At 44.2% G+C, this 21,642-nt stretch overlaps 2 protein-coding genes across 2 annotated transcripts; both read left to right on the forward strand.

Moving 5' to 3' along the window:
- Positions 1–8,578: 8,578 nt before the first annotated feature.
- Positions 8,579–11,581, forward strand: LOC145147965 (lysine-specific demethylase JMJ26-like). Its single transcript, XM_079075110.1, has 7 exons — positions 8,579–8,833; positions 8,922–9,046; positions 9,122–9,218; positions 9,302–9,446; positions 9,553–9,616; positions 9,714–10,837; positions 11,527–11,581. The coding sequence occupies exons 1-6, from the start codon at positions 8,657–8,659 to the stop codon at positions 10,456–10,458; spliced, it is 1,353 nt and encodes a 450-aa protein (XP_078931236.1). The 5' UTR covers positions 8,579–8,656; the 3' UTR covers positions 10,459–10,837; positions 11,527–11,581.
- A 5,378-nt stretch (positions 11,582–16,959) lies between these two features.
- On the forward strand, positions 16,960–20,556 carry LOC145147981 (uncharacterized). The gene is made up of 8 exons (XM_079075111.1): positions 16,960–17,126; positions 17,816–17,868; positions 18,376–18,702; positions 18,784–19,069; positions 19,143–19,228; positions 19,341–19,460; positions 19,546–19,654; positions 19,740–20,556. The coding sequence occupies exons 3-8, from the start codon at positions 18,634–18,636 to the stop codon at positions 20,417–20,419; spliced, it is 1,350 nt and encodes a 449-aa protein (XP_078931237.1). The 5' UTR covers positions 16,960–17,126; positions 17,816–17,868; positions 18,376–18,633; the 3' UTR covers positions 20,420–20,556.
- The last annotated feature ends 1,086 nt before the right edge of the window (positions 20,557–21,642 follow it).

Here is a 21,642-nt window from a genome sequence, read left to right on the forward strand (position 1 = left end):
TCCACCTGGTCCACTCTCTGAGTCTACAGTATGACTGGTCCGCCCGTACCGGGCCTTCAGTCGGCCTGGTCCACTCTCCGAGCCTCGGCACGTCTGGTCCGCCCTCTTGGGGCCTTCAGCCTATCCGGACCGCTCGCTGGGCCTTCGGAATATCCGGTCCGCCCTGGGTATGTTGGCCTTCAGCACAAAGCAGGACCCGCCTCAACCCAACCCCCGTCAAACAACCATGTGCACATAAAACAATCAATCACATAACAAATCCTTAACCAGACTATCAGTCTAACAGATCACATAGCATATCAACATCCTAACCAGGATTCCGACCTAACCGGTCACTAGCATAACATTACCCTATATACCGGGTACCGACCTTAACCAGGTCACTAACATAACACCATCCTAAATACCAGGATGCAGATCTAGCAAAGCAATAACATAACAAACACTACCCGGATTTCCATCCGATAAAGGGCCGGCCTTGGTGCCGTAGACCCTGTCGATATAGTGAGGATAACTCACCTGCAATTGCCGACTGAAAAGATAAGACCAACCTGCTCCGACCACCGACACGATCTCCACCACAGAACACTACCAAAGAACCAATTCCATAAATACCAAAATTACCATAATACCCTTGGAAATCAAACTGGTCAACTCTTAGTCAAAGTCAAAGTCCTCAGTCAAAGTCAACCTTCATAACTGACTCTACTCGTCGAGTCAACCCGTTGACTCGTCGAGTCCAACGATCTCCGAGTCCCATCCTACTCATCTCACCGAGTCACCTCCCGACTCACTGCTTCGAGGTTTAACCAGAAAGATTGGGGTTCTACACACAGACTCGCCGAGTTCAGAACAGACTCGTCGAGTCCAAGGCAATCTTCAACAGACTCGTTGAGTTGTTCTTCAACTCGCCGAGTCCATGCACATGTTCATACAACTCATCGAGTTCACCCATGTGACTCGCCGAGTCTCTTCAGTTCTCAATCCATACAGAGGCTTTTCGAGCCATGCAGGGGTTCCAAACTGTAGATCCACCCTTCTAGGGCATAACTCCTACGTAAAGTTGCAAACTTTACGTGAAACCAAGGAGTTAAAGGTCCAAATTACTCTAGGGCTTGGGTTTAAGACAAAGGATCCCCTCAATAATCCCAAAGGATGGTGCTTTATGCTTTCATAGCTCAAAACTAACCTAGATCCGGAGTTGCAACCTCAGATCTAGCCTCTAATCAGAAATGGATCACAAACAAGATAAGGAACCCCAAATCAACCACCATGGATGAATCTAAAAAGGAAATAGCTTAGAATAAGGGCTTCTTACCTCTGAGATGTGCCCAACTAATGTAGATTCTGGATCTACACAAGCCCCTTGATGCTAGCCTCTATCTCCTCAAGCTTTTTACACCAAAATCTTCTTCCAAGCTCCACTCTCCTCAATCAATGGTGTTTCACACGAACTAGGGTTTGCTGGAACTCTCAAGGTAGCAAGGGGGCTGAGGGAAGGATACAATGTTCTTTATATAGGGTGCAAACCCTAAGATTAGGATTTTCTCTCTTCAGCACCAACTCGTCGAGTCCTAGCCGCTGACTCGGCGAGTTGGCCACTTAAACCTGCGACAAAATCCCGCTCCGACTCGGCGAGTAAGCGGACCTACTCGTCGAGTCCCTTCTTTTATTTACACTTTTGGCCCTTCATTGAACTTCTGAAATTTCGGGATGTTACAACTCTCCCCCACTTAGATTAGGCTTCGTCCTCGAAGCCTACTGCAGCATACGTTTCAAAACAACCCCTTGCACTGCCGACTCCGCTTTCTCAATCAACTCAGGTTCTTACAACCCTACTTCTGCATCTCTCTTAAAATGGCTCATTCACACGTGGCATCCTTGCCACTACTCCAAGCCAACCATCGGCCTTTCAACTCAATAGCATTACATATTAACCACGTATTACCCGATGATACCATCCCTTCAAATCAGGAACACACCTTCGCGCCCTGCGAACGCTAAATACCTCAAGCACCCACTGAGCTCTGCCAAGACACTAATCCATCTTCCTTCGCCAAAAATTGGCGATAACCCTGATAACTTGCAACCTGGAATGAATCCTCATGATGGAATACCTCCACATACATAACTCAAGCCTACAACCATTCTCGGAACTAAGGACCTTGTCCTTGCGTCACTCTCGAACCCTTCGGTTCGACACCACGGAGTGCAACCCACTCACACCTCCCTATCACGATCTCTAGGTCCTTGACCTCCGACTGTAATATCCTTCTACAGTCCCCAACACCAGTCCAGACTACCTCCGAGTCTGTTATCCTGCTGTCTCACCTTCCTCTGTCCCAATCTCCAATCTGGAACCACTCTCCTCCTCCTCTTCCAAGGAGACTGAAAATATGCCTGCGCATCATCCAACATTGCCACAACCTCAACGGGCATCCAACCCGTTATGTGCTTCCATTTACCTGGTACAATCCCAGTACCTACTACCAAGCACTTTCGATCATCCATTTACTCCACTGCCTTCCTTTCAGAGGACCCACACTCCTTCCAGAGCTACATACCTTTCCTTTCCAGGAAGTTTACTCAACAACCCTTACCGCACTTATAAGTGTCACTGAGCTAAACTCCACTCTACACTATCCATGTAGAGCAACTGCTATTCTCGAACTCCCATATACGCCGAATCTGATCACATAATAAACTAGGCCCACGCGCGGCCTCCCGTCAACTTCATCATCATGATCAATACTTGGGGCCAGACCATATCGATTACTATTGCGTGGTGACATATTCACTCATTCTCCGCATACAGATCTACTAACACATCCAGAGTCTTCAGCATGACTGGACCGCCTTACCAGGCCTTCAGCCTATCTGGACCACTCTCAGAACCTTCAGCATGTCTGGAACGCCCTCCTGGGCCTTCAGCCTGTCTGGACCGTTCCCCGAGCCTTCAGTCTGACTGTTACGCCTTCCGGCCTTCAGTCTATCCGGACCGCCCAAAACTGTCGTACGTCATCCTGAACCATTCTTCCTAGGAATCTCTCCATGCAATCTGTTCTAGCCCTCTTAGGGGTTCCGAACTCTAGTTCCGTTCCCGAAATCCTTTCCATGGCCTAAACCCAGGCCTCACATCGACCAACTACCTTACCTGAAACCATGGTCTGTTCCCTACCCCACTTGTCTATCACTTGCTCCAATCATGCCACACTCTCGGCTAACAACACTGATAAATCTAAGCAGCTAACCAACACTGAATACTTGCTGTTTTCACCGGAGAATTTTCCAATTCTCCCCCACTTAGTGCACCGACTACTAACCACCATTGTCCAACACCGGCATAGTTCAATCGCCCTCACTCCATATATTCCCCTTTAACCATGAACTGACTCCCTCGGGAGTGAGTAACCTTCACCGAATAACCCTTCCGCCATCGCACACCCGAACTCCAAGGAAGTTCGAACCTCAACTGAACACTTCTCGCATCGCAGTTGCTATTCCTAGCAACGAGATCATAAATCTTATCTTTCGACCAAGAATCCTCCTGAACGCTAACCAACTACAACTCCTAACTACTAAGGTCCTCAATCATACTACGAAACATGCGGAACAATGCAGACAGATTTACAATACCACACCAATAACAAGATAACAAAATGGAAACATACCCGCAGCTGCATCTGGCTCTGTCCTGACCTCCTCTGCTGTAAGCTGGAATGCGCGTCCCTGAGCCCTCGGAGGCTTCGCTCCACCCTGACCCCTGCCAGTAATCCTCAAAGTGGCCGGTGCTGGAGCCTGCACCGGTCTTGCAGCAAGCTGTGGACAGTTGACCCTCAAGTGTCCCACCTGATGACAATGATAACAGGTCCTCATATCCTGAGCCGGGACCGACTGACGGCAGTCCCTCGCATAATGTCCCTCTTTCCCACACTTGCGACACGCACCACCGGACCTACAACCTCCGACATGACCCTTCCCACACTTCTCACAAGTGTGGCTACTCTGACCTCCAACCCTAAAGTCAACGGTTTTGGACCGTTTCGGCGCCGGCTGCGACTGCATCGGGGTCTGCCTCTGCTCTCGCAACTGTAACTCCATCTCTAACTCCCGCCGCCTGGCGGCCTCCTGCAACTCTAACAAGGTATCACATCTCTGCGTGGACACAAACTGCCTGATGTCCCTCTTGAGCATACTCAGATATCGGGACATCTGAGCTTGCTCCGAAGCAAACTTCGGGCAAAACATCGCCCTCTCAGTGAACATCCTGGTGATCTTCGTCACCGACCCTGAATCCTGCTTCAACTCCAGGAACTCCTGAGCCAACCTCTCTCTCTCAAACCATGGAATATAACGAGTGCTGAACATCTCCTGGAACTGATCCCAAGTAACCGCAACCCGTTGCGCATCAGAATAAGATCCCGTAGTCAACATCCACCAATCCTTCGCCCCGAGCCTCAAAAGGTTCAGAGCACACCTCACCCTCTGATCCGCAGGGCATGAACATGTGAAGAAACAACCCTCCACGTCTGACAACCATCTCATAGCAACGATCGGATCCTGAACTCCATCAAAATTAGGGGGCTTCGTATTATCGAAGTCCCGATACTGAAAACCACGACCGGTTCCTCCCCATGCCACTGCTACAGCCGCTGTAGCTGCCGCGACAGCCGCCTCCGCAAGAGCTGCGTAGCACTCATCAAAGTACTCAACCATGGCAGTCTTGATCGACCCAAACATCTCCGGCAATTCGGCCCGGAACATAGCAGCAACCTCATCATGCAGGATCTCACGAATCCTGGCATCCAACTCGTCCGTACTCATCTGACCAATGACCTCGGGTGGTACTGACCCATCCTGACCACCCTCTCCTGATCCTGATCCCGAGCCGGATCCTGCCCCGAAACGTCTCGTAATCACCATACTGCAATACACCAATGAGACCCTTAGACACATCACATATTCACCCGGGGAACTATCTCATAACCGATACCCTAGAGAGTTGTGACTTCCTTGATACGCGTATGGGTCCTGTGCTTTCAGTAGTACGGGCCCATACTACCTTCCACACCTACCCATATTTGTCTCAAGTATCACCACAACACCCTACAATATACATATACATAGCGATCGATAAATCCTCACTCCTAGAGGAATGCTAAATATCTCATAACTGGCCTCCCGGCCTCTCACTACCCACCCATCCACCAACTGCCACACGACCCTCCATTGGTGCCAGTTAACTATTGCATGAATACAATCACATACCACACGACTTAAACAATCTTAGACTAAAAGATTTAACCCCACAACGGTTGGACTCAGACAAGAGCTGCGCAGCAGGACCAAATCCCTTACCCTAAGACCATTTAACCCATGTAGCATGTGACTTAGAGTATTCACCCAATAGTTAGTTCACACGCGAAAGAGACACAAACAATCAATTGAGGCACTCTACATAAGATAAGGCATCAAAGATCAGGCAATTCTATCATACGAGTCCTAAGGATCCCTATCTTATTACTAGCATGCTGTTCTAACATATCACATAATATCAAATAACTTGTATGATATTTTGGGGTCTACTTACTGGCTCCGGCTAATCGTACACCCTGCATCCTCATTTACTTATTTTGAAAACCTTTTGAAAAATCCTTTTGAAAATCCTTTCCTTGATTTGAGACTGGAGTTACATGAGTGTTCCTCCAATTCACTCAAACCAAGGCTATGATACCAACTTGTAACACCCAAAAATTCAAGCCAATTTAAAACTTTTTAAGCAGCCCAAAAACCATTAGTTATTACAAACTTGTTTTCAAAATGTATAATATCAGAGTATCCCAGAAACATAGTCATAAAAGTGAGGAGTTGTACGATCACGCCTTCGCCTTGCCACGATCTCCTAAAGTACCTGAAACAATACACTGAAACTGTAAGCCCGAAAGCTTAGTGAGTTACCCCCAAAATACCAACCACACATAAATATACTCATAACATATCACAATACAGAACAACCATGCACATCGGGTCTACTGTGTGACTGGTCCGCCCGCACCGGGCCTTCAGTCCACCTGGTCCACCCTCCGAGTCTAGCCATGTACGTCGAGTCTACAGTGTGATTGGTCCGCCCGCACCGGGCCTTCAATCCACCTGGTCCACTCTCTGAGTCTACAGTATGACTGGTCCGCCCGCACCGGGCCTTCAGTCGGCCTGGTCCACTCTCCGAGCCTCGGCACGTCTGGTCCGCCCTCTTGGGGCCTTCAGCCTATCCGGACCGCTCGATGGGCCTTCGGAATATCCGGTCCGCCCTGGGTATGTTGGCCTTCAGCACAAAGCAGGACCCGCCTCAACCCAACCCCCGTCAAACAACCATGTGCACATAAAACAATCAATCACATAACAAATCCTTAACCAGACTATCAGTCTAACAGATCACATAGCATATCAACATCCTAACCAGGATTCCGACCTAACTGGTCACTAGCATAACATTACCCTATATACCGGGTACCGACCTTAACCAGGTCACTAACATAACACCATCCTAAATACCAGGATGCAGATCTAGCAAAGCAATAACATAACAAACACTACCCGGATTTCCATCCGATAAAGGGCCGGCCTTGGTGCCGTAGACCCTGTCGATATAGTGAGGATAACTCACCTGCAATTGCCGACTGAAAAGATAAGACCAAGCTGCTCCGACCACCGACACGATCTCCACCACAGAACACTACCAAAGAACCAATTCCATAAATACCAAAATTACCATAATACCCTTGGAAATCAAACTGGTCAACTCTTGGTCAAAGTCAAAGTCCTCAGTCAAAGTCAACCTTCATAACTGACTCTACTCGCCGAGTCAACCCGTTGACTCGTCGAGTCCAACGATCTCCGAGTCCCATCCTACTCATCTCACCGAGTCACCTCCCGACTCACTGCTTCGAGGTTTAACCAGAAAAATTGGGGTTCTGCACCCAGACTCGCCGAGTTCAGAACAGACTCGCCGAGTCCAAGGCAATCTTCAACAGACTCGTCGAGTTGTTCTTCAACTCGCCGAGTCCATGCACATGTTCATACAACTCATCGAGTTCACCCATGTGACTCGCCGAGTCTCTTCAGTTCTCAATCCATACAGAGGCTTTTCGAGCCATGCAGGGGTTCCAAACTGTAGATCCACCCTTCTAGGGCATAACTCCTACGTAAAGTTGCAAACTTTATGTGAAACCAAGGAGTTAAAGGTCCAAATTACTCTAGGGCTTGGGTTTAAGACAAAGGATCCCCTCAATAATCCCAAAGGATGGTGCTTTATGCTTTCATAGCTCAAAACTAACCTAGATCCGGAGTTGCAACCTCAGATCTAGCCTCTAATCAGAAATGGATCACAAACAAGCTAAGGAACCCCAAATCAACCACCATGGATGAATCTAAAAAGGAAATAGCTTAGAATAAGGGCTTCTTACCTCTGAGATGTGCCCAACTAATGTAGATTATGGATCTACACAAGCCCCTTGATGCTAGCCTCTATCTCCTCAAGCTTTTTACACCAAAATCTTCTTCCAAGCTCCACTCTCCTCAATCAATGGTGTTTCACACGAACTAGGGTTTGCTGGAACTCTCAAGGTAGCAAGGGGGCTGAGGGAAGGATACAATGTTCTTTATATAGGGTGCAAACCCTAAGATTAGGATTTTCTCTCTTCAGCACCAACTCGTCGAGTCCTAGCCGCTGACTCGGCGAGTTGGCCACTTAAACCTGCGACAAAATCCCGCTCCGACTCGGCGAGTAAGCGGACCTACTCGTCGAGTCCCTTCTTTTATTTACACTTTTGGCCCTTCATTGAACTTCTGAAATTTTGGGATGTTACAAAATAAATATATTTCATAAAAGATTTCATGTAAAACAATGTTGTAAAAACTAATTTCTAAGACTCTAACTTTAAAAAAATATATAATGACAAAGTTGTGAAAAATTAAGAAATTTTTTTAAAAGAAATTTGAATTAAAAAAAAAAGTAAACAAGAGGGCAAAAAATATAAAAAGAAAAAAAGTGAAAGACTAACGGGGAAATGATACAAATGCCCTACAGGTCGTATCCTATTTTAGGGACCCATAAAGTCCGACAAAAATTTTAGGGACTGAATCGACCAACCTAGAAACTTTATAGGACATTTATGTCATTTCCCCAAAACTAACTTTGTAATATTTCAAATGGTTATAAAATTTCACAAATGATCACCAAACAAGTTTCATAAAATGAGAGAAATTATCCTTATCTAAAATTCTTTCAACTTAATGAATCTATCCACGGTAAGGACCATTTGTATGCAAGATTGGCTTCTTAGGACCATTTTAGAGAAAAAAATTCATAGGGACCATTTCAAGGAAAACCCTGAGAGAAATTATCCTTATCTAAAATTCTTTCAATTTAACGAATCTATCCACGGTAAGGACCATTTGTGTGCAAGATTTGCTTCTTAGGACCATTTTAGAGAAAAAAATTCATAGGGATCATTTCAAGGAAAACGGTAAACCTAAAGGACCATTTTGTGAAATTTTTTCAAAAAGCTTTATCTTATACGACACGCTTCTTTTTTCAAACTAACGCGGCTCTTTCTGTAACCTGCTTCTGCCCTCCCCCACGATCACACAAGCAACAATGGCTCACATATCGACTTGGCAGTTGCAAAGAAAGTCGGTCCCTGCTGAAATGGAGGAACCAGAACTTGACCCCATTAAGAATTCAAGTAAAAGGAGAAAGACGGAGAAATCAGCTTCAGCGAAGGTGAAAGCTCACAATCAGAAGAAACCCCGCCGAAAAAAACCGGATATCAACGTAATTTCGGTTGTTTACGACCGTTCTTGCTCGTTTTCATACAGAATCATCACCCAAGTTGCTATAATTTTAGTTTGATTTCTTGTAGGTAGGAAATGGGGCTGACAAGCAGCTGAAATCGTGCCATCAATGTCATAGGAGTGAAAGAGATCGCGTTGTTGAGTGCAAGAAATGTCAATCGAAGAAATATTGCGTCACATGCATGACTAAATGGTAGTAATTTTGAACTTGTAATTACATTTTCTTTAGCGAATACAAATTTGTGATTATGTGTTCGTCTTGAAATAGGTACCCCAATATATCGGAGGAGGAGTTTGTCAAGGCGTGCCCTTTTTGTCGCAAAAATTGCAATTGCAAAGCATGCTTGCGTGGATATTCACCTAAAGTTAGTTTTTTGAAGCAAACTCTTGGCAATTGTCAGTTTGTTACTTGTGTAATTTCACATACTCATAACAAGTTTGTTAATAGTTTATGCAGGTGATGCAGGGATATTCTTGCTCCAAACCTGATAAAATTCGATACTCAAAGAATATCATACAAAAAGTTTTTGCTTTTGTGAAAAGTCTGAATGCAGACCAACTGAGGGAGAAGTTAATAGAGGCTAAGGTTAAAGGTAGCTTATTTTGATTCCTTTTCTAAGTAAGATATTCATATACTTAAAACTGTAAACGAAAACCATATTTAATTTGTTGCTTTCCTAATATTCTCTCATTGGGCAGGATTATCTCTATCATACTTACAAATACAGGATGCTGAGTGTGAGGTGGATGATAATATATATTGGTAGGAGTCATGCTCTCATGGAATGATTACTTAATCTTGTTAAAGTATGTTATTCTGTTATTTATATAAAGGTATTAAAACTTATCCTTTTGTGTAGTGACAAATGTGGAGCATATATCTTTGACTTGTATAGAAGTTGTGCATGTGGTTATGATCTATGCCTTGTATGTTGTCAAGATTTACGTGAGGGAAATATGTGTATGATATCTGGATGGAAGTTCTCTATAGATGGTAGCATTCATTGCCCACCAATTTATATTGGTGGATGTAATGAGGGGATCCTTGAGTTGAAACGTATAATGCCTGTTGATTGGGTTGTAAATATGTTGGAGAAAGTACAAGAGATATACAAAATCAACACAAGTGATGATATTGATATTCATCAAACTTCTACCAAATGTGGCATGTGTTGTTATGATTCTGAAGCTAATGAAGAAAATTCTAATGGATGTTATTTGTACTCTCTAAGTGCTAAAGACATTCAACCTCAACAAGACATGCAACATTTCCAATTGCATTGGTCAAAAGGTGAGCCTATGGTAGTCAATGATGTGCTTTCAGCTTCCTCAGGGCTAAGTTGGGAGCCAATGGTTTTGTGGCGTGCTTTTCGTGACATTACAAAAAATAGCAATCGTTCCCATACGTGTGAAGTGAATGCAATCGATTGTTTTGATTGGAAAAAGGTGAGTGTTGATCTTCACAAATTCTTTAGGGGATACTCAGAAGGTGGATTCAAAAGGGAGATTTTGAAGTTAGAAGATTGGCAACCTTCTTGCTTATCTGAAGGAGAATGGCCACGTCATTTTGTTGAATTCATTGGCTGTTTGCCATTTAAAGTGTAACATCCGGATTTTTCCAGATACATTAAGTATTCATTTATTTTTAGAGATTTTGGGAGAGACTCGGCGAGTTGACGCTTAGACTCGCCGAGTAGAGTCGCGAATTTCCATCCGGGTTAATGACCGGACTCGGCGAGTCCACACTGTTTAATGAAACCCTAATTTCTTGGGTTTGGGACCTATTTAAAGGCCCTTATGGCCTTCAATGGCGGCTACCAGTTGATAGAGAGAAACCCCAGAGTGTGTGAACATTTTGAGAGAGAAAGGGAGCCATTTTTGATCCTTGAGTGGGTGATTTTGCAAGAAGAAGGTGACCAAGGCAAGCGGAAACTGAAGAGGGTGCTAATCTGTGGATTTCAGAGCTTAGGGACTTCATCTTGAGGTAAACATTCGATCCCCTTTTCAGTTTTGGTGTAAGCTTTGAGAGTTGGGGTTTCTAGCCCCTTTTTAAGTATGATTTGTGAAGCAATTGGTCCCTTCTTGTGTTGGGGCTTCGAATCTGGATCCAAAGAGGTCCAAAGACCTTAACTTCTTGATCTTTATGGGTGTCATGGAGAGTTATGAGCTTAAGGTGGCATATTGAGGCCATTTCTTCAAATAAAGCCATTGGGTTCTTGCATGGACATCAAGATCCAAACTTTACGTGTTTATATTGCTTAAGGAGGCCAGATCTATGAGTTAGAGGAGCGGATCTGACCTCAGGAGCTCATTTGAGCTCGAGCATGGCGTGAACTCGCCGAGTTCCAAGAGCAGACTCGGCGAGTAGGGTTAGGGTTTCCCGTAATTCACTCAGTGAGTAACTTGCCGAGTTAGGGGAATGACTCAGTGAGTCAGAGGGGGGATAGAGGACTCGAGTTCACGACTGAACTCGCCGAGTCACATTTGTGCACTCGGCGAGTCTGGTCAAGGGTTGACCGTTGACTTTTGTTGACTTTTAGGGTTTGGTCAACAATGGGACTTGTGGACTGTTTGAAGGGTAAAATAGCCTTTTAGCCTTCTTAGAGAACATGTGAGAGTCTAGTCTAGCCTAGAGAACCGTTATTGATTGAGGTGATTATGTTATGTGTTTAGGCAGAGGCTAGATCAGTGTATACGCGAGCGGGATATTATCCGAGACATCCGAGGTGAGTCTTCTCACTATACTTTACCTAGAGTGGTAACAGAGTTATGTGACAGAGTTATTGTATGCTATCTATGTGATTTGTGGCACGACATTATTTCTATGTGATTTATGCTGTGTGTATACCAGAGTTAGGACCGGAAGGTCCAAAGAGCTAGGACCAGAGGGTCCACAGAGTTAGGGCCCAAGGGCCCACAGAGTTATAGCCTCGAGTGGCTAATGTGTGTTATGTTCTATAGTTATGTGCCAGTGTATTTGTATGCTATTTATGTGTTGAGATTTATTGTGATATGTGATATGCATGATCCAGAGTTATCAGAGTTAGGACCTTTGGGTCCATAGAGTTAGGGCTAGAGAGCCCACAGAGAGTTGGGACTGGAGGGTCCCACTGAGACACACTGACCAGAGGGTCAGCAGAGTCATAGCCTCGAGTGGCTAATATGTGTTAGAGTGGTATTTTGGGGAACTCACTAAGCTTTATGCTTACGGTGTTATGTGTTATGTGTTTCAGGTACCAGTGGTGATCGCGGGAAGGCGTCGGCATGATCTGTACACACACCCGCAGAGTTTATTATGATTTGATCTTGGGATTTGTAGTGAGATAAAATTGATACATTGTTTTTGAAAGCAATTGTGGATGAATTTATATGGTTTTAAAAAGTGAAAAATTGTTTTGAAAATTTGGGTGTTACAAGTTGGTATCAGAGCCTTGGTTTGAGGGATTCGGATACATCTTCGAGCGTATCTGAACTCAAACTGAGGAATTGAGAGATTTTCAAAATAAAATTTGCAAAATTTTTCACAAGAGTAAAGAGTTTTGAGACAAACAGAGCAGAGCCGTGTGTACGATCAGCCAGCGCCCGAACGGTGAATTCCCAAAATACCCTTGCAATTAGTGTTATGAGATATATTATGTTATGATATGCGATGAGTTATGCTATGCATGCTAGAGTAGACTAGGTATTCTTATTAGGACTAGAGTGGCCTGATATGTGATGCCTTAGTCTAGGAGTTTTGCTGCTAGGGATACTTGAGAGTGTTTAGATAGCAGCGAGGAGTTATGAGAGAGCTGCTAGTGAGTAGCATATGGTTAAAGAGAGTAGAGTACTTGGGACTTGGGATCCAAGGAGGAGGACTTAGAGTGAATACTGATGCGGTGTGGACGGTAGTATAGGGCCCGTACTACTGAAGACACCGGAGCAGCGCGCACCCTAAGTAAGAATCCATTGGGTACTCAGGAACAAGTAGGGTTGAGTTATCGAGTGCGAGTATACTCGATCGAGTCTCTGGTATCTTCATATTGTGTTTCAGAGACATCATGGTTGGAACACCGCACACGCCGGAGGGCAGCAGTATTAGCGATGAAGAGATTCGCAGTATGATTTTGACGAAATGACCGTGGCGATCCGGAGGATTGTGAGTAGCGGATCGAGGGGTGATGTCATGGTTCGAGTACCATGATTAGTAGCAGATCGAGAGGTGATGTCATGGTTCGAGTACCATGATTGGTGGCAAAATGAGAGGTGATGTCATGGTTCGAGTACCATGATTAGTAGCAGATCGAGAGGTGATGTCATGGTTCGAGTACCATGATTGGTGACAGATCGAGAGGTGATGTCATGGTTGGAGTACCATGATTAGTAGCAGATCGAGAGGTGATGTCATGGTTCGAGTACCATGATTGGTGACAGGTCGAGAAGTGATGTCATGGTTCGGGTACCATGATTGGTAGCAGATCAAGAGGCGATGTCATGGTTCGAGTACCATGATTGGTGGCAGATCGAGGGGTGATTTTGTGGTTCGAGTACCATGAAATGTGGCGGTGAGTGCTTCTGGTTTTGCCGGTTATTCCGCAGCGATTATCTAGACCCAGGTCGGATGTGAAGGAGTATGGGCCCAGAAGGCCAGGAAGAACGAGTTTTAGTGGAGCATCCCATGATAGGGAAACCGAGTTAGCTCCAAGGGATTGTTGGTGATATGTCATTCGAGTCGCAAGAATCAGAGTAGAGTAGGGACGGTGCGTTATGGAGGGATACGGTCTGAGCTGGAGAGCCGGCCGATAGTAGATATGTCACTTTCCGTGACCCGAGTGGTGCTATTTCCGTTTCTTGTGGGAGGCGTAAGAGGTGTTGAGATTTCGGTTTCTGAGTTGGAGTGAACCCTGTGGGATCGCACTGATGGTGACTTTTCAATCAGAGTATCCGGCAGTAGGTCTTCCGCGAGGGAGTGATATAGTTTGAGCAGGTTGACAGTGGAGACTGAAATGGTCAAGGATCAGGATGCACCCTAATTGAGTATAATAGGGCAGGTGTTAGGTGCGGTATTGGGCGATCAAGAAGGGTATATCAGGGCAGTGACTCCTATTATTTCTGAGAGGTATAAGGGGTGGAAATGTGGTTTCGGCTCTTGTGATAAGGAGCATGTTGGAACGTTGGGCAATGAGTCAAGGATGAGGAGTATGATGGTTCATTATTTCCAGATCCAGAGTTAGTGTTAACACGGGACAGTTGGGAGGTCCGGTGAGAGTATAGTGTGAGGTCCTGAATGACTAGAGGTAGTCACGATGGTAAGTTCTGAAGGTTGCATACGAGACCTTGGTATCTGGAGTTGTTTGATCCTTGTCAGAGAAATCATCAAGCGTTGCATAGCACCTTGCGGAATTAGGTGCGATGTTACTGGTGGAGACAGCATGAGGGATAGAGTGTTGGTGCACCAATTGGTGGTGGTTCGAACCCTAAGCGGGGAAGAACCGAGTATTTGAATTGAGGAATCCGCACCTGCTGCTAGAGTTACCGAGGTTCGGCCAGCGAAGGTCGAGGCACCGAAGGCTCGCGGGAGAGCTTTACAGTTGACAGCGAAGGAGTTCCGCGCATCGCCCGATGTTGTGGCTGGTACTTTTTGTGGGTTCCGTACCTGTTTTGGTGATAATTGACTCGGGAGCGAGTCGATCATTTGTGTCAATAACGTTTGGTCGGCACATCAGTAGCCGACGAGAGGCGTTGAGTCGACCTCTACGAGTTTCCATAGCGGACGAGCGAGCGGAGTATGTTATGAATGTGAGTCGAGGATGTGTACTCGAGATCTTCGGTGTTGAGTCCCCGATAGATCTGGTCCTGATATCGATGGGGGACGTGTGTGTCATAGTGGGCATGGTTGGGTTAAGCCGATTTGGGGCTGTTATAGACTGCGAGCGACAGTTGGTGACGATACGAGACCCCAGTGGGGGAGTACTTACGGTGTACAACGAGGGTAACCGATGTGGGTCGGCGTTTTGTTCAACCGCCAGAGCGAGACAGAGTTTTCAGCAAGGCTGCAGCGGGTATGTGTCCTATGTGATGGACACACGAGAGGCCGCTGGGAGGCCAAGTTCGATGGATGACGTTCCGATAGTGCGAGAGTCTCCGGATGTTTTTCCCGAGGAGTTGCCGGGTGTGCCTCCCGAGAGGCAAGTAGAGTTTCGCATCGAGTTGGTTCCGGGGGCAGCGCCTATCGCCAAGGCGCCTTATCGCCTTGCGCCGCCAGAGACGCAGTAGTTATCTTCGCAGCTTCAGGAGCTACTAGGGAAGGGTGTTGTGATGTTACGGGAAGCCGTAGTACTCACTAGTCAGAGAGAGGTTGTTGTGATACTATGGGGAGCCATAGTACTCACTAGTCAGAGAGAGGTTGTTGTGATACTATGGGGAGCCGTAGTACTCACTAGTCAGAGAGAGGTTGTTGTGATACTATGGGGAGCCGTAGTACTCACTAGTCAGAGAGAGGTTGTTGTGATACTATGGGGAGCCGTAGTACTCACTAGTCAGAGAGAGGTTGTTGTGATACTATGAGGAGCCGTAGTACTCACTAGTCAGTAGGAGGTTGTGGTGATGTTATGGGGAGCCGTAATACGCACTAATTAGCGAGAGGTTGTTATGAGGAAGCCTTCTTGATCTGAGCATGACACAGGAGGGTTTTAGGCTTGAAAAGCCCTACGCATGAGTTTTGGGAGCCTGGTGGTCGGACCAGGGGTGAGACCGGGGTCTCCTCAATGATTGGGAATCATTACATTCTGAGTAAGTGTGGACATCCAATCCGAAGGGATTGGATAAGTAAAGTACACATGGGTTGCGGGTCCCCAAGCTATGAGTTGAATGAGTCATTGGAACGAGCGATTCCAACTACGGGCGGACCAAACTCTTGAGTTGAGTTGAGTCCTGGTGATGTGTTGTACAGACCGGACCGAAGGGTCCAACGATATAGACCGGACCGAAGGGTCCAACGATGAGTATCAGATGATAGAGGTCGGGGTTGAGTCGATCTCCAGTTGGGTACGAGGTTGCATTTCAGTACCGCCTACCACCCACAGACAGACGGGCAGAGCGGGCGGACGACTCGGACGCTCAAGGACATGCTTCGGGCATGTGTATTGGACTTTGGAGGAAGTTGGGACACGTATTTACCCTTGGTTGAGTTTTCCTATAACAACAGCCATCATTTGAGCATCAGTATGCCACCCTTTGAGCTGTTGTATGGGAGGAGGTGTCGGACTCCCATTTGTTGGGGTGAGGTCGGGAAGCGTGTGATGGGTAGTACAGAGATAGTACTTCAGACGACTGAGCAGATTCAGCGGGTCAGACAGAGGTTGTTGAACCACTCAGAGTCGCCAGAAGAGTTATGCGGATAGGCGACGATCCGAGCTCGAGTATCAGGTCGGAGATCTAGTGCTCCTGAAAGTATCTCCTTGGAAAGGAGTGATCCGTTTCAGGAAGAGAGGTAATTTGGGGCCTCGGTATATTGGTCCTTTCAGGGTGACCGCCAGGGTGGGCAAGGTAGCCTACCGTTTGGAGCTACCTGCGGAGTTGAGTCGAATTCATGATACCTTCCGCGTGTCTCAGTTGAGGAAGTGTATCGCTGATGAGTCAGCAGTGGTTCCATTAGAGGACATTCAGGTGGATGCGACTCTGAACTATGTTGAGAGGCCGATCGCGATTCGGGATAGAAGGATCAAGACATTGAGAAACAAGGAGGTGCCACTGGTTCAGGTCCAGAGGCAACATCAGAAGGGTTCCGAGATGACCTGGGAGCCGGAGTTAGAGATGCGCGAGCAGTATCCAGAGTTATTTATGGAAAGAGACTTCGAGGGCGAAGTCTGATTCTAGTGGGGGAGAATTGTAACATCCGGATTTTTCCAGATACATTAAGTATTCATTTATTTTTAGAGATTTTGGGAGAGACTCGGCGAGTTGACGCTTAGACTCGCCGAGTAGAGTCGCGAATTTCCATCCGAGTTAATGACCGGACTCGGCGAGTCCATACGTGGACTCGGCGAGTCCACGCTGTTTAATGAAACCCTAATTTCTTGGGTTTGGGACCTATTTAAAGGCCCTTATGGCCTTCAATGACGGCTACCAGTTGATAGAGAGAAACCCCAGAGTGTGTGAACATTTTGAGAGAGAAAGGGAGCCATTTTTGATCCTTGAGTGGGTGATTTTGCAAGAAGAAGGTGACCAAGGCAAGCGGAAACTGAAGAGGGTGCTAATCTGTGGATTTCAGAGCTTAGGGACTTCATCTTGAGGTAAACATTCGATCCCCTTTTCAGTTTTGGTGTAAGCTTTGAGAGTTGGGGTTTCTAGCCCCTTTTTGAGTATGATTTGTGAAGCAATTGGTCCCTTCTTGTGTTGGGGCTTCGAATCTGGATCCAAAGAGGTCCAAAGACCTTAACTTCTTGATCTTTATGGGTGTCATGGAGAGTTATGAGCTTAAGGTGGCATATTGAGGCCATTTCTTCAAATAAAGCCATTGGGTTCTTGCATGGACATCAAGATCCAAACTTTACGTGTTTATATTGCTTAAGGAGGCCAGATCTATGAGTTAGAGGAGCGGATCTGACCTCAGGAGCTCATTTGAGCTCGAGCATGGCGTGAACTCGCCGAGTACCAAGAGCAGACTCGGCGAGTAGGGTTAGGGTTTCCCGTAATTCACTCAGTGAGTAACTTGCCGAGTTAGGGGAATGACTCAGTGAGTCAGAGGGGGGATAGAGGACTCGAGTTCACGACTGAACTCGCCGAGTCACATTTGTGCACTCGGCGAGTCTGGTCAAGGGTTGACCGTTGACTTTTGTTGACTTTTAGGGTTTGGTCAACAATGGGACTTGTGGACTGTTTGAAGGGTAAAATAGCCTTTTAGCCTTCTTAGAGAACATGTGAGAGTCTAGTCTAGCCTAGAGAACCGTTATTGATTGAGGTGATTATGTTATGTGTTTAGGCAGAGGCTAGATCAGTGTATACGCGAGCGGGATATTATCCGAGACATCCGAGGTGAGTCTTCTCACTATACTTTACCTAGAGTGGTAACAGAGTTATGTGACAGAGTTATTGTATGCTATCTATGTGATTTGTGGCACGACATTATTTCTATGTGATTTATGCTGTGTGTATACCAGAGTTAGGACCGGAAGGTCCAAAGAGCTAGGACCAGAGGGTCCACAGAGTTAGGGCCCAAGGGCCCACAGAGTTATAGCCTCGAGTGGCTAATGTGTGTTATGTTCTATAGTTATGTGCCAGTGTATTTGTATGCTATTTATGTGTTGAGATTTATTGTGATATGTGATATGCATGATCCAGAGTTATCAGAGTTAGGACCTTTGGGTCCATAGAGTTAGGGCTAAAGAGCCCACAGAGAGTTGGGACTGGAGGGTCCCACTGAGACACACTGACCAGAGGGTCAGCAGAGTCATAGCCTCGAGTGGCTAATATGTGTTAGAGTGGTATTTTGGGGAACTCACTAAGCTTTATGCTTACGGTGTTATTTGTTATGTGTTTCAGGTACCAGTGGTGATCGCGGGAAGGCGCCGGCATGATCTGTACACACACCCGCAGAGTTTATTATGATTTGATCTTGGGATTTGTAGTGAGATAAAATTGATACATTGTTTTTGAAAGCAATTGTGGATGAATTTATATGGCTTTAAAAAGTGAAAAATTGTTTTGAAAATTTGGGTGTTACATAAAGACTACACACACCCTAAAAATGGCTACCTGAATGTGGCTGTTAAGTTGCCTGATTTGTCTTCCAAACCTGACATGGGTCCACGTATGGATATAGCTTATGGGAAGTCTATTACAAAGCTTCACTATGATAAATCTGATACAGTATGATTTCCTTTCTTCTTAAAATCCTATTCTGCGTATGATTCTTTCTTCCTTACATGTTTTTATTTTAATAACTTGCAGGTGAATGTCCTGACACATACAGAATCTCCTGTCCTTTCATCCACAAAGCTTAACAATACCAAAATGGTGAAACATCAAGATGAAGCTTTAGTTTGTGAGGAGGAAGGTGCTCTGTGGGACATATTCAGGAGGCAAGATATACCTAAATTAGAGACATATCTTAGGAATCACTCGAGTGACCTTATGCATGCTGATTGTCTTGCATTTGACAAGATTGTTCACCCTATACATGATCGGATATTTTACCTGAACACTGAACATAAAAGGAAGCTGAAAGAGGAATTGGGTACGTCTTGATGTTGAGTATGTATTTTGGTGATTGCTTGTTATGTTTATACAGATTTCTTGATCCTGATTAGGAATCGAACCATGGAGCTTCAAACAAAAGTTGGGTGATGCTGTTTTTATTCCAGCTGGTTGTCCGTATCAAGTTAGAAACTTGAAGGTCAGATCAGAATATATAATACTTAATACTTGTATGAATGCAATATTGTTTTGTTTGTTATTAATTTTGCTGATTAAAAAAAAAAAAAAAAAAAAAAAACATCTCCTTATAGTCAAGTACAAAGATTGAACTCAACTTTGTTTCACCTGAGAGTCTTGGTGAATGCATCCGCTTACAACACGAACTCCGTATGCTTCCCAACAATCACAGGGACAAACAAAATAAGCTAAATGTAAAGTCTCTCACGTATTAAAGTATTACTTATATTAATAAGTAATTTTATTATCTAACTTGCTACTTTTCTGTGGTATATTTAGATTGGGAAAATGATGCTATATGCATTAGACCATGCTATGATGGATTTGGCAGGTGTTAGTGATTCAAACGACCCCATTGATGATCTGAAGGTACCTGAGACTTCAAACGGTACATAAACCATGACAATTAACCTATCTTATAGTGGCTACTTTTAAATTTCTGATTACACACATTGCAATTTGTGAAAACACAGATGATCATGCAAATAATTTCAATAATAGCAATGGTTGGGTGAATGATACTGAGAGCGGTGACAATTCTGACCAGATCAGCAATACCGATCATACAGTTGATCATGCTCATGAAGCTTCTAGAACATTGATGCCTGATGAAGGATTGTGGCGGGGGAATGCTGTTGGGCTGGAGGTGAAAAAGCTACTGGAGGCTGTTGAGCACCAATACCCAGACACATTTCAAGGGGTTCAAATTCGAGCAAAAGAAATGTGGATTTCCATTTTGAAAGAATTCCATGTGGTCATCAAAAGTTTTCTGGAAACATCCGTTGCTGAACTGGCGGAGGACCGGTTAGCTACCCTTCGGGAGGATCTCAAAGAATTTGAGAGGTTTGGTTTTGATCTGTCGTGGGCCCACAAGAGGATAGACATGGTTGAGAAGCTTAAGTTTGGAAACGAGCCTTTACAACAAGAGTTGATGGCGTTGAAAGAATCGTTAGAGCCACTGAAGGAAAGGTTAGGTGGGAGATGGAAACAGTTTGTAGAAGCTCAGGAGATGTTGAAGGTGGCTCAGTTAGAGTATGATAATGCTTCAGAAGCTCTGAAGAAGAAGGCACGGGAGGTGGCACACAAATTTGGTGATGAATATGATCAGGTATTGAAGGGCCATCTTGGTTTCGGTATGTTGCAAGGCTACTAACTAGCTCACCTGTGAAACTAGAAGTATTCAAAATCTATCTTTTGCAATATCTAAACTTAATTATTAGAAACAAACTAATGGTTGTACCCCGTGCCAGGCCATGTTGCGGAAATTTTGTATATTCAGGCAAGAGATAATTTACGGTATGATTAGATCTAATTATAACAAGAACTTTAAAAATGATTTAAGGCCAAAAAGAGGAAAATTATAAATGATATGATTTATGAATACATCAGTAAATTGGAAAATCCATCCATTTTCATTATCTTTGTATTTATCCAATAGTTTTGATGTGGTAATAATCTTTTTGTGCTAAATAAACAAACCGTAAAAAATATTTTATTAATAAAAATATATTTCAATGATTTTATTGATGTGTAAAAAAGTTAAATTGTAAAATCTCATAAAAACTTATAAACGAAATAAAGATTATACTTTTAATGTGGATATGACCAAATGAAATTTATGCAGAAAATAAAATAGTAAATTTTAAATATCTAGAACCCTAAGAGTCAAAATTGGATAAGAAAACTAAAAAACATTTGAGGGAGAAAGTATTAGAGTTAAATTGAAATACTTATGATCTTAGAGGTAAATTCACATAAAAAACCGAAAGAATGTGGGTTGCATTTCAAAATATCCAAAAATCTACGGTAAAAACAGAATAAATAAAACCAATGTTGTTACAATTGCAATTCCGATCATAGTTCATACGATCCTAGGATCGCATCTAGGTAAATAAATCTCGATCTTACTAGGATTGTTTTCCGGAAAGATCGTGGTAAGATTGTAGGATCTGATTGTAAGATCGTAGGATCGATATTTTTTTTTTTCTTGAACTAACTACATATAATATATATTTTGAATTGTTTAATGTTGTATTGTATATGTATTTTTATGTTTAAACTATATATTGTTAACTGAACAGATGGATAAAAATGTATTTGTTATGTACTAAAATATTTTTGGTAAGATCTTACGATCACGATCTTACAAAACAAATATATATATATATATATATATATATATATATATATATATATATATATATATATATATATATATATATATATATATATATATATATATATATATACTAGCCGTTTACCCGCGCTAAGCGACGGGTGCGAATAATTTGTTTCGAAAATTAAATTCATTTCGGCGAGCAATGATTAGTTTCAATTTAGGGATTAGTTTATTTTATGAAACATATCATATTAAAA

This window comes from Lactuca virosa, chromosome 1 (genome assembly GCF_052849685.1).
Source record: "Lactuca virosa cultivar CGN04683 chromosome 1, Lactuca_virosa_CGN04683_v6, whole genome shotgun sequence".
NCBI classification, from domain to species: domain Eukaryota; kingdom Viridiplantae; phylum Streptophyta; class Magnoliopsida; order Asterales; family Asteraceae; genus Lactuca; species Lactuca virosa.

What these genes read in the sequence shown, in the direction of transcription:
- LOC145147965 (XM_079075110.1), top strand. Translation starts at nt 8,657, where the DNA reads ATGGCTCACATATCGACTTGGCAGTTGCAAAGAAAGTCGGTCCCTGCT. An exon ending in TGCGTGGATATTCACCTAAA is followed by an intron (nt 9,219 to 9,301) that starts GTTAGTTTTTTG and finishes GTTTGTTAATAG; the next exon opens with TTTATGCAGGTGATGCAGGG. An exon ending in GTGGATGATAATATATATTG is followed by an intron (nt 9,617 to 9,713) that starts GTAGGAGTCATG and finishes CCTTTTGTGTAG; the next exon opens with TGACAAATGTGGAGCATATA.
- LOC145147981 (XM_079075111.1), top strand. Translation starts at nt 18,634, where the DNA reads ATGGGTCCACGTATGGATATAGCTTATGGGAAGTCTATTACAAAGCTT. An exon ending in ACTATGATAAATCTGATACA is followed by an intron (nt 18,703 to 18,783) that starts GTATGATTTCCT and finishes AATAACTTGCAG; the next exon opens with GTGAATGTCCTGACACATAC. An exon ending in GAAGCTGAAAGAGGAATTGG is followed by an intron (nt 19,070 to 19,142) that starts GTACGTCTTGAT and finishes GATCCTGATTAG; the next exon opens with GAATCGAACCATGGAGCTTC.